The sequence below is a fragment of the Brienomyrus brachyistius genome, chromosome 19 (genome assembly GCF_023856365.1).
Source record: "Brienomyrus brachyistius isolate T26 chromosome 19, BBRACH_0.4, whole genome shotgun sequence".
NCBI lineage: Eukaryota > Metazoa > Chordata > Actinopteri > Osteoglossiformes > Mormyridae > Brienomyrus > Brienomyrus brachyistius.
This window is the reverse complement of record NC_064551.1, coordinates 12,885,449-12,897,181: the sequence shown is the minus strand read 5'-3', so window position 1 is coordinate 12,897,181 and position 11,733 is coordinate 12,885,449. Positions and strand designations below refer to the sequence as shown.

At 43.7% G+C, this 11,733-nt stretch overlaps 1 protein-coding gene across 3 annotated transcripts in view; it reads left to right on the top strand.

Annotated features, from left to right (window-relative positions):
* Positions 1 to 406: 406 nt before the first annotated feature.
* meis2b (Meis homeobox 2b) overlaps positions 407 to 11,733 on the top strand; it is a 59,643-nt gene continuing 48,316 nt past the window's right edge. Inside the window, exons 1-7 of one of the 3 annotated variants that reach the window (XM_048985939.1) lie at positions 407 to 1,094; positions 1,580 to 1,809; positions 2,599 to 2,740; positions 2,985 to 3,035; positions 3,582 to 3,632; positions 4,279 to 4,428; positions 11,374 to 11,488. In XM_048985939.1, coding sequence (XP_048841896.1) covers positions 1,083 to 1,094; positions 1,580 to 1,809; positions 2,599 to 2,740; positions 2,985 to 3,035; positions 3,582 to 3,632; positions 4,279 to 4,428; positions 11,374 to 11,488 — 751 coding nt within the window. In that variant the 5' untranslated portion in view covers positions 407 to 1,082. Of the gene's footprint in view, positions 1,095 to 1,120; positions 1,369 to 1,579; positions 1,810 to 2,598; positions 2,741 to 2,984; positions 3,036 to 3,581; positions 3,633 to 4,278; positions 4,429 to 11,373; positions 11,489 to 11,733 lie in introns of those variants that run through there. The other 2 variants (XM_048985942.1, XM_048985941.1) reach the window with 2 other exon arrangements.

The window sequence follows — 11,733 nt, the reverse complement described above, 5'->3', positions numbered from 1 at the left end:
AACGCGGCTTAACTCTGACTGTAAATCCCGTGTTTGTTGCTTAGAACTGAATCGCCTCCGCTTCACCTCTTTCGATCATAGAAAGAAACCCTTAATGCAAGAAAGTATCACTTTTACAAACATTATAGCAGCACAATTAAGTGAGTGCTTATCGCCGTACGGTGCTGCATAAAAACAGCGATAGCGGTAATATTTCTTAAAAAGACGGACTAATAATACGAATAAGGATAGCGAATTAGCGAGATTTCAGACGCGTGCTTTTCGGATCAGCTTTTACTCTTTATGCGAGGAGATGCGGTGTTTTGGCTCCCCCCGTGCGGAGTTGAAGCAGCCCTCGTGTATAGACTGCAGATCACAAGCTTTTGGTCTCTCCTCTCTTTCAAGAGCTGTTGTAGGACTGGCTATGGCCACCAGTACTTCCGGGTTCCGTCATTTCATTCTCCCGCCGATCAGCGCTGCGAACTGACTCGGTTCTATAAGCAAGCCAGCAGTCAACCTGACAACACTCGCTGACACTCACTCACATCAGACCGCCAGACAGACGAGCTACCCACAAGGAAAAGAGAAGATCACAACGGCAGAGTCTTCATTTAAATTGCCTTTTCTTTTTTTTCCACGGTATTAATTATAAGATAGCGACCTAAAGACAGAGGGAGAAACGGGAGCTGTTGGAAGAAAATCGGGCTTAAAGATTCATCCTCGCATGAACATCATCACCAACCATCATTCATTCATTACATTGACAAGCCCTGGTTCAGATTGACAGCTGGAGTGGCAAAAAGCCATGGGACACGACAGTTTAGTTACATGCCGGTTGTTGATGGGCCGATTGTGACCTTTGGTGTTTTGTGCTTTTACATTGTTTTTTAATTTCTTTTTTTTTTTTGGGGGGGGGAGAAGCGGAAAAAAACACCCCCGAAAAGCCCAGCGAAACTCTTGGTGTTGATTGTTCTTAACCAAAGCGGATAATATGAGAATTCTCTAAGTTGGCTGCAAAAGGGATCCTACGATTATACCACTTTCTGAGCGGACTGGGATATTGAATAGGCGGCACATACCGGAGTTTATTGGAGAGCAGCCTGATGGCGCAAAGGGTGCGTTGAAAATATCCAACACTCGCGTTTACACATCCACTGTAGGGTGGCCTCTGCGATCGCCAGCTTCAGCTGATATCGACTAATACTTAAAATATTTATAACTAAACATTCTTACAGTATATACTCGTCAATCTTTCAGACAGCGATTGGTTAGCCGGCGATCTTTGCTGCAGTTGATATTACGCTGTTTTTTTAAAGGAGCTACTAAATAATTTGGCGACTTCACGAAAGTGGCTCACTCCTTGGGAATCGCATTTTAAAAATGTTTTTGGTAATTTCACGACTACCGTTCTCAGTTACTGCGGAGGAAGCTTAAATGATCGACATTATGATCAAGACTTACGATTTAGGCTCGCGTTGTGTTTCTTCCACCTACCCGCGCTTATGCTTTCGGAAGCTGTTGTTTTAGTTAAAATAAGTTGTTTCTTTGTGATCGGCGCTACTCGTTTGGGTCGTTCACTCTCCGCTCTGTTTCTTTCTAGTACGATGAACTGGCCCATTACGGTGGGATGGACGGAGTCGGAGTCCCGACGTCAATGTACGGGGACCCGCATGCTCCTCGGCCGCTACCCCAAGTCCATCACTTGAATCACGGACCTCCACTCCATGCCAGCCAGCATTATGGGGCACATGCACCGCACAACGTAATGCCCACTAGTATGGGCTCGGCTGTCAACGATGTTTTAAAGAGGGATAAAGATCAGATTTACGGGTAGGTCTTTAAAATATATTTTATATCATCCTCAAAATGTTTGTCTGAGATCAGAATATATTGCTGAATTATTCTTAGTAGTCACGTCTAATAGTGACTTTCAACTTCTTTTAAATACCTCGGATGCACGCTGCCGTGTAAAAAAATATTGGCATAATTTGCTGCTTAGCTCTGATTAGGAACTTAAAACCAACGTTCCGTGAAATATACCCCAATTAATTTATGGTTTTTTTTGTTTTGTTTTTTGAACACTATAAATTATGTATAAATACAGAGATAAATCATATTTAACATGAAAATAAAGGGGGAAAAAACAATAATATAGGAGTTGCAGATGCGTACGCTTTGCCAGCAAACCCGCTGGTCTCAGATTTAATTTCAAGGTTTTATATTGTGCGTGCGTGTGTTTAAAATATAATTACAAAACATTATTTCGAAGTACTTACATCTGAAATTACAGGCCAATCAGCATGACACACAAGTGTTTTAATGTAGGTTTTGTTGATGTTTTTATATATTTAGAAGATTTTAATGACAGGCACACGGCCCGTGCAAACCCATTCTGATTAAAGTAGTTCAGGGATTAATTTGGTCACTCTGCTTGCTGAGAAATAATACGATAGATAAAATGCATTAATATTTAGGATTCAAATTAAAGAAAGAAGGGATGAAATACCGCTATTGTTTTTGGCTAAATAAAGCCCTTTTATCAATTTCCTCCAGGCGTTAATTTTCTGTTTATTAATACTGAAGCTGAGCAAAGACTGTTGTGGTGTTTTCTTATTGTAGTCACCCGTTATTCCCCCTGCTCGCCCTGGTGTTTGAGAAGTGCGAGCTGGCCACATGCACGCCGCGGGAGCCTGGTGTAGCAGGCGGCGATGTCTGTTCTTCGGACTCGTTCAACGAGGATATTGCAGTGTTTGCCAAACAGGTCACTTTTGAATATCTGACACTGTCCTTTAAACGTGTACATATGCGAGGAAAGATGATGCGCCCAGCAATGCCTGTAACACTTCTTTAATTTAATTCTCTGATCATGTTTATAGTGAAATTGTATGCAGGGGTGCTGTTTGCGTAAGTTTTTCAGAGCGTGTTTTCATAAGTTTAAAACAGAATATGTGCGCGCTGCAATAATAATAGTATTAACGATGCCAAATAACATTCTCTTATTTTAGATTCGGGCAGAAAAACCTTTATTTTCTTCAAATCCAGAGTTGGACAATTTGGTAAGCGTGTTGCATGTTCTCATTTTACGTTTTAATTCTCAAGTGGCAGAGAGGCTCTTTTCAGTGCGTCTTGTTTTGAGGTTGAAAGCTGCACTTTTGTTATCCAAAACGAAAGCACAAAACAAATGTTTCTTTGGCAGTTTTCTTTGAAGTGAACAAGGGGGAAACTGTCGAGTGGCAAAGCGGTGCTCCGCTATAGGAGGTCGCGGGGGAAGTCACTGATTAGGGAAGGCTAACCGTAGTGACTCTTCTTGGAAGCGTTTCTTTGCTAATGCTAACCATTTAAATGAAAAAAGGCTCCTCTTTGAATGTCACGGGCCGTGATCTAATGTGTTATAATCCTTCTCGCTATCCAATAACATGTACTCTGCTCGAATCTACATTCATCCCCTTTGCATTCACAATTGATATATCTTCTTAATTTTTTATTTTTTTTTCTGGTGGGGAGAAAATTATAAATAAAAAAATAGAAAGTCTAACATTTGTCTTTTGAAGGAATCGTCTGTGATAAGGAGGATGAACGTAACTTGTTACTTCTCGTTGCAGATGATACAAGCCATACAAGTATTGCGATTCCATCTTTTAGAACTGGAAAAGGTAAACTGTAACGCAAATATGTGACGCAATGCTTGATGCGTGACATAACATGTACCTTAACATGTTTATGAAAAGCTAAAAAGTACTGCACGATAGCAAATTGTATTATATATATATATATATATATATATATATATATATATATATATATATATATATATATATATATATATATATAATGCAATTATGCACTAGGCTTGATAATCGATGTTCAGGTTAATACAGGTTTGTTTAACGGTAATGTTGGGCCTATTTAGGCTTAGTATATCGAAAGCTACTTTTATTTAAATAATCTGATACAACAAATATCTATATATGTAATCTTGACCTTGTTATCTTTAATCTTAAATCTCATATTATATAATTATTATTATTGTCATTGTTTTGTTGCTGTTGTGCTGCTGTTGTCGTTGTTGGATCGTCTTTTTTTTCCTGGAGATCATGGTGTAACACACACCTATACTCACTTATGATCTAATTCTGTATTCTCCTACGTTTTAACCTGTTGCTCTAGTGCCATGTGATTAATTATTTCTTTTCTAGCAATTTTATGCTTTGAATATTGCAGTCTTTGAAATAGGAGCATTTTAAAATCGGTTCGCTGAAATCTGCAGCTGTCACACGTATTCTCCGTTTCTCCTCCAAGGTGCACGAACTCTGCGATAATTTCTGCCACCGGTACATTAGCTGTCTAAAAGGAAAAATGCCCATTGATCTTGTCATTGATGACCGTGATGGCAGCTCCAAGTCCGACCTTGACGACCTCTCAGGATCTTCAACTAATTTAGCTGATCATGTAAGTACAATTAGTTTTTATTTTTTTAAGAGTGCGGTGTGCGTCGCCAACTGATACTGTTGTCTATTTAAAAATAAATGGTGCGCATAAATGCATTATTAATCGCACATACACTAGTTGTATTTATAATCTAATTAAAATTTATATGTAGTGTAATTAAACAAACGGTTAGGTCAGGGAAACGAATTCGGTTCTTTTTCCGCTTTCTCAAAAAGCCACTCTAAGTGACAATAACTGTGTTCCGTTAATTAATAATTAACGAGTTAGTTATAAGCCGCTTTTATCGGGGTTATTGTTACTACTGTCGATGCTGTTGTGGTAGATTTTGCTAGATACCGCATCACCTATGTTGCCTTTATTCGCCGTCCCGAAACCAAAATATATGGGATCTTATTGCTTTGAAGCATCTGCAGATTTCCAACCATTGGGCTTGCTGTAAATTATGTTGATTTGAAGGCATACTTTTCATCTGTTAATTCCAGATTATTTTGCAGTATTCATGCTCTTGTCAGTGTCCACGCATCTTGTGTTGAACTTTGCCCAAAATATCGATCCCTGTAATCTATTACAAGCAAAGGGGTATGGACGCGAAGACACCAACTTGCTTAACTGAAAAATTTGAATATGAGGCAAAAAGTGAAGAAAACATTTTTTTCATGATAAATTCAAAGTGAGCTGTCATTGTAATATAAGACACCACATATTCATAATTTATTGTTATAATGTTGCTGTCCTGTTTCTTAACCATAGCCTAGTAGTAACGTTTTTAGTAGTGATGCTTTTGTATAAGCCTGTAAAATTTGCTGGCATGATGTGAGGGAACGGAATTCCGATCAAGTACTTTGTTGTTCTTATTTTCGATGGCCAAAAATTAATAGACCTATTTCGAAAGTTTTCCCGCTTATTAGCTGGCAAGTGACAAGTGTATTTGGAGGCTAGTTAATAGATCAGCAGCGGGGACTGAAGCCTATTAGGAATTTGAGCAGATTTAAGTGTCAGGCAGAAACACTTCCGGGCATCTGTTATGTCAGGCTGAAAGCGCGTCCGCGCTCGCCGGGTGTGCGGCCGGCTCTGCGGACGCGCGCTCCGGAGGCACGATCGCTAATCGCGGCGCGGCGAGCGCTGCTTGAGAGCCCAGCGTGGCAAACCTCGTTTCACGTCTAAGTGGAGAATCGTGGCCCGCTGTGGAAATATTGAAGAGATTAGATAAACGAGCCTGGTTAATTTCGTGGCAGATGGCTGACAGAGTCAGGCATGGCTATCAAGTCGTTTAATGACGTATTACAGTTCATCCCGATTGAATATTTCATATATCGAGTTTCAGTATTTCATATATGTAAATATTGTAATGAGTAATAAATTATTACCATAATTTATTTGTAAAAGAACTTTACGCTTTATTTGTATAGTTTAATTTAGACTAAAAAAAATGACTAACGGTTGTTAAAAGAACCAAATACCTGCCTGAATTTATTGCGCAAAAAACGGACGCTGAAAGAATGAAGTACTTGTTTACATTGAATTTTTCAGATTGCTGATATTACAATACTTTTCAGTATTGATAATTTGACTTAAATTGCAAGAAAATGTCAGCGCGGGATATAAACAGCCGCGTAGTTTAGCATCTCATGTTAAATGTACACTAGAATGGAAGACAGGAGCTTAAATTAGCCCTCCAGGGACCTCAGGCATGTTCCAGGATTTAAGAAGGTAATTAGACTGTAAAGCTACAGAGATGTGGCACCAATCAAAAAGACATGGATCTTTCCATAAGATTTTTTTTTTGATAGTTGTTAAAACAGCACACAGTCAATGCCTTTGTAGTTTATGGATGAACTTAACACCGAAAGCTAGGAGTTGAACAAGTAAACACCGGGCTTTTTTTCCGGCTGATATTTTTATTGTATTTTTATGTATTTATTTTTATTTGACTCCTTTGTATTATGCATTATGGTTACTTAAGCCAGAGTGTGAATGGCATTTTAGTAGTTAGATATGCTAATTTATTTAGTTACAACTTCTCTTGTCCATTTTCCTTAGCTTTGATATGCATTTTTAATACACAGCCCGAGGCTGCATCTCATTTGGTGGGAGCTGGTGTAGCGGCTATGATGAAGGTCTTCACAATGTAGGAGACAGTCGGTTGTGTTCTTTTTCACCCCTCCTTCCCTCCCTCTCTCCATCTCTCTCTCTCTTTCCCTCCTCCAGCTGATGGGAGGCCCTGATAATCAGTGTTTTATTTGCACTTGAATGATGCTTTGTCTTTGAACTGGGAGGGTTATCAGATTGTCAATGGACTGCGGCCTTTTCTTACCGCGGCGTTTCGCTGTCCGTTCCTTGCAGTCTCTTCCTGTAGCTCATCTTTAGTTCCTCCCCTACATTCCCTGAATAATAATAATAATAATAATAATAATAATAATAGTACCTGGCAAAATGGACACTGAGAATAATGAGTAATTAAAACTGCACTGGGGCGACCCTTTCAATTGACCTGCTTTATTAGCCCGTGAGACTGTGCTGTGTAATAGTGTACTGGTGTTGCTCTGCTATGTGAAGCGCGACTTCCTGTCGTGCCTGTGGCTTCACCTGTGCGTGACATGGGGATGATACTGTCCGCGGCCCGCGCGGCACTCGTGAATGCGCTGTTAATGGGCTGCTAACGCGCTGGCCGTGGCTGATATTAGCCAGGAATCGCGTGACACACCTGTCCTGACGGCAGGCCTCTTTCCGCCGCTTCTCTCCTCGCCGCTCTGTTTACAGAGTAAATAACACCGGTGTGTGAAAGCCGAGAAATTACTACTGTACATTTCTATTTCTCCTTTTTTTTTTTCAGAGAGTAGCTGGCTGTTTGCGCAAAAGTATTTTCCGCGTCATTCAGGGCATGTGGGTGACATAGTTATATCGGTATTTATAGGAGAGCAGGAACTGCCAGATCAGAAGTTTTTAACCGCTTGAATGTGGACGAGCTATAAGCCAGCCGTGGATTTTCAAAGCTTGCTTGTTTAACCCAAACCTCTCTGCTGCTTGGGTTTACCATGCCCCCCCCCCGCCCCCCCCCCCTCACCCCATCTCTGCCATATGCTCCAAGTCCCCTCTTTCTCCCAGCATTCACGTAGGAGCCTGATCTTCCTCCCTGCTGCTGATCGGCATCAGTGTTTGAGAGCGGCCGTGGTCCTTGTGGTCGAAGGCCCAGCCGGCTGGCCCACGATAGCGGCAGCGTTAGCGGTTAGCTTGACAGGTCGGTCTCTGGTTAGCCGCCATGTAGCGGTGAGGCGTACTTGTTGCTGAGTCCGTTACCACGGACAGTGACACCATCAGGCTTGAGCCGCCGTGTGTGAGTGATCAATAGTAATGCATCATATTGCGAAGCAATCAGTGATGGAGGATGTGGGACACTTCAGTGTTGCCGGTGTGGAGACTGTTTCTGTTTTTTGTCGAAGGAGAAATCCAGGACTCTGAGATTAAAGCGAGTGACCGGAGGAGAATATAGAGAAAAAGAGCTGAAATGAGTCAGTCCCAATATGTCTGTCAATACGCACTTTTGGGAATGAATAATAGATACATTTTATTTAAAAATGTTAGGACCAAAGGAATTCTTGATTTTCAGTCGCTGTGTGATAGATACTGTGTTTTGACATTTTTTTCACATTATAAAAAGTTTGGGAATGTAATGTCCCAAAGCTCGTATAATATTATAACAGCTGAGGAAATGCCCTTAACTTTGCTTTAGTGTTTGTATTTTTTTACACAGAACTCAACTGTTTATGTGGAACCAGAATAAAAAAATCACGTTTTACGTCAGTTCTGGGGCAGAAATTAAGCATAATGACTTGTGTGTTTTATTAAAAATAAATAAATAAATAAATAAATAAATAAAAACTAATAGCAGAAATGCTTCATAGAAAGTCAGTCATTCTTATATCAGAGCATTTTAATAACGCAAGCTTGGATTTCCCTCTTAACTTCATGGCAGTCGCGATACTTGACTATGCATTCAATAACGCTCCTTAAACCATTCAAATGTAAATTGCAACCATTCAATTAATGTTCCACTTTCATTCTCACTGGGTAATTGATGGTGTTGCAAATATGTTTCAGTTTGAAAGAAAAAAGAAGGTGAAAGGAAAAGGCCCTTTCTGACGCTGCCGTGTGAGGGCACTTCAATTATTATCTTTTTTTTTTTTTTTTAATGGTATAAGAAGTTTTACTGGTCGTGCAGTGTGATGCGGCGCATTCCCAACTGTCATCCCGGAAGATTTATCGTCCAGCGTGTTTCCAGCGCTGGCCTCTTGCTCCGGCGGTCGGCGATGAGTAGCCCAAACGTGCAGTCTTAGCTAGGCATTCTATATATTAAGACACGAAAGGTTTCCGTCATGTAATAAGAGACTGCAGGCCTGTCTCCATTCTTTCCTGGGAATTGGACCGAAATCAAATAAGGGCGCTAAATCATTTTTGATGTCGGATTCCGGGGGGGGCAGAAGCTCGCGTGGGGCGGCCGCTCGAGGGCCGGGCATAGCGAGCAGGTCGTTTTCTGACCCCCCCCACACACACACACACACACACACACACACACGCGCACACACACGACACCCCAAGCCTGGCTCCGTGTTCTCCCCTGCTTCCATATTAATTACAGCTCACATTATCGGCTGTGAGTCTGTAACCGGGGCGCGATAGAATAGGCCACCCCCTCCGGGGACCGAACCCCCCTTGTCTCTGTCCTCTCCCCCGTCGCCTGCTGTCTGTTCCCCCGTGCCGCCCCCCCCCCCCCCCCCCCCCCACCTTCTCTGAGCTCTCCTGGTGACAGCGATCTCTAGCACAATTAGGGACGAGCCCGGAGTGGGCTGTGTTTGACTCCTCATTATCCCAACCCCAAGGAGCAACCATGCGTGGCCGGTGTGGTCCTGGGGCTCCTGCCCCGATTGGCAGGGGACGCCGCATGACGCTGCTTTACGACACGTTTGAACTTTAATGGCCTCCTGGGAGTGCTGACAACTGTTTTCGTGCGCGAGTCCAGCGCGTGACCTTTTGCGGCCTGGCCAGGCTGCATTTTTCATCGTGAAAACAGGAGAGGCGCTTGAGCTGAACTTTTCCCGCAGGCAGTCGGCTAAACACCTATGTTTGCTGCGAGGCAGAGCGCATTTCCTGTGGAAGACCTGGAGAAGGGCAGGGAAACATGCTTTCGAACTTTCCTTTTGACATTATGGCTGATTACCTGAATGTTTTGAATTTCGGTAGGTGCAGAGATGCTTTGTTTGTGGATGGCTCTGCTGTTCAGTGGAGTTCAGTTGTCCACTGGGTCCATATTGTTCTCTGCATACTTTGCTTCTTTCTGAGTTTTCTCCATTCAGATCCATGTAGGGCCCAGGAATTGTTTCAGAAGAATGTAGTTGAGGATATCTGTTCTCCATAAACCCCGATCGAGCTTTCGGCGTCCTCCTCAGACCTTCTCTTCAGTCTCTTGTGGCCGCTTTGAAACACAATAGAGGTGTTAAGGGATGATTAAGGTTATTCTCGCACCTCTGATCCGCATGTGAGACGCGGACGCGCGGCAGAGGGGGCGCGGGGGGCCCGTAGGCCCGCCTCACGCAGCGCCTTTGTCTCTCCTCTTGTTCTGGTCAGTCTTTTTCTGTCTGCCATCCGGCAAACAGCTGACACTAAGAGGCTGGAGAGGCGTTTCTGCCGTCTCCACTGCCACCGTCGCTCGAGTGCTTTCGCCGGCAGGGTCGGATGAAAGGGAGGGGTTCCCCAGAGCTGGGGCACTTCCGTGGCCCCTCTGCTCCACGTTTAACCCGTCCTCCCCTTCAAACGGTCCCGGCGAGTCGCACGGCAGGGCCCCCATCCAGCTCGTTTTCGGGGTCACGCCAGAAGCCTGCAGAAAATGGTAACCGGATTTGCATGCCTTAGCCGGGTGTGTAATTTGTTGTTTGTCTGGTTATAAAGGGGGGGGGGTGGCGGTGTGGTTGGGGGGGGGGGGGCAGGCAGCTGAGGTTTGCTGTTTGCTTTGTTGCCATCGTTTGGACTCTATTCGAGGGAGCTTTGACGTCCCAGACAGGTGACATATGGAAGCTGCAGGTTCTCCAGTGTGCACCGGGGAGGCGTATGATGGGTGATGGGGAAGGTGCAGGGCGAGGGAGACGTCCCTTCCTCAAGGCCAGGCTGCTGCTGCTGATTCTTGCTTTAATTTCAGCTGTCAAACCATTGCTTGGAGTTAATTATGCATTGTGATGTATGGCCACTTGTTGGGACATGCATCAGCTTCTTAAGAAATATACTGCATAGTTATAAATGCGTTGTGAAATCTCGCTGGACCGCCACCTTACGTTCATAATGTTGTTTTGAATGGGATCATCGTTTGGCTGGGTGTTGCAATCCGGCTTATTTTACTCTTACTACTGGTGAATGAAGACTGACTCATTCACGTGTGACATTACAGGGTAGGTTAGTGGTATATTTTAATCAGGCATTGGACTCCTCTGAATTCTTCATGACTCGAACTTTTCCAACACTTCAGCCAACTGAACAGTTTAGAACATGCTAGACCAGGAGTGGGCGATCTTATCTGCAAAGGGCTGGTGTGTGTGCAGGTTTTTGGGGTAACCTCAAGTCAGCTGTTCAAACCCAGGTGTGAGGACTCTTCAGCCCATCAATCCTCTAATTAGTAATCTTATTAAGGAGTTGCAGCGATAACCCGCATACCCAATGTCCATTTCTGGATCGGTTTGCCCACCCCTGCTTTAGACCGCTAAACACCGTTAACCACTTGAGGTTACTGAACACTTTAGGCTACTGAGCAGGACTGACCTCCAATGACTGTTATTTGGGGTTAAACTGCCGCCCATATGCCTGGTATTTTCATACTCAATGCCTATTTCATGCTTGCTTACAGTTCAACCTTCTCCCCCCTTCTTTTGTCGGTCCGGCTCACCTTCGCTGTTGTATCAGAACCCCGTTTCCTGGAGGGACCATGATGACGCCCACTCCACACACTCCGCTGGCACGCCGGGACCCTCCAGTGGTGGCCACGCCTCTCAGAGCGGGGACAATAGCAGCGAGCTCGGTGAGTACCCACTCCCCGCCTCAGCTTCCACATCTTTTGACAGTGTCGTCAGCGTTTGTCTGCAGTCACTCGAGTCGAGCCAGTTCTCAGCCACAACCTCGTTGACTCCAGTAGTCTAATTACCACTCGACACCACAATTCCGTACTAGTGTCCTGACCAGTTGACTTTTGAGTCATCTATGTCCATGCACTGGGAATAGTCCAGTGCTCAACGCGACTGCGGAACAGACGACTTGCCAATAGTT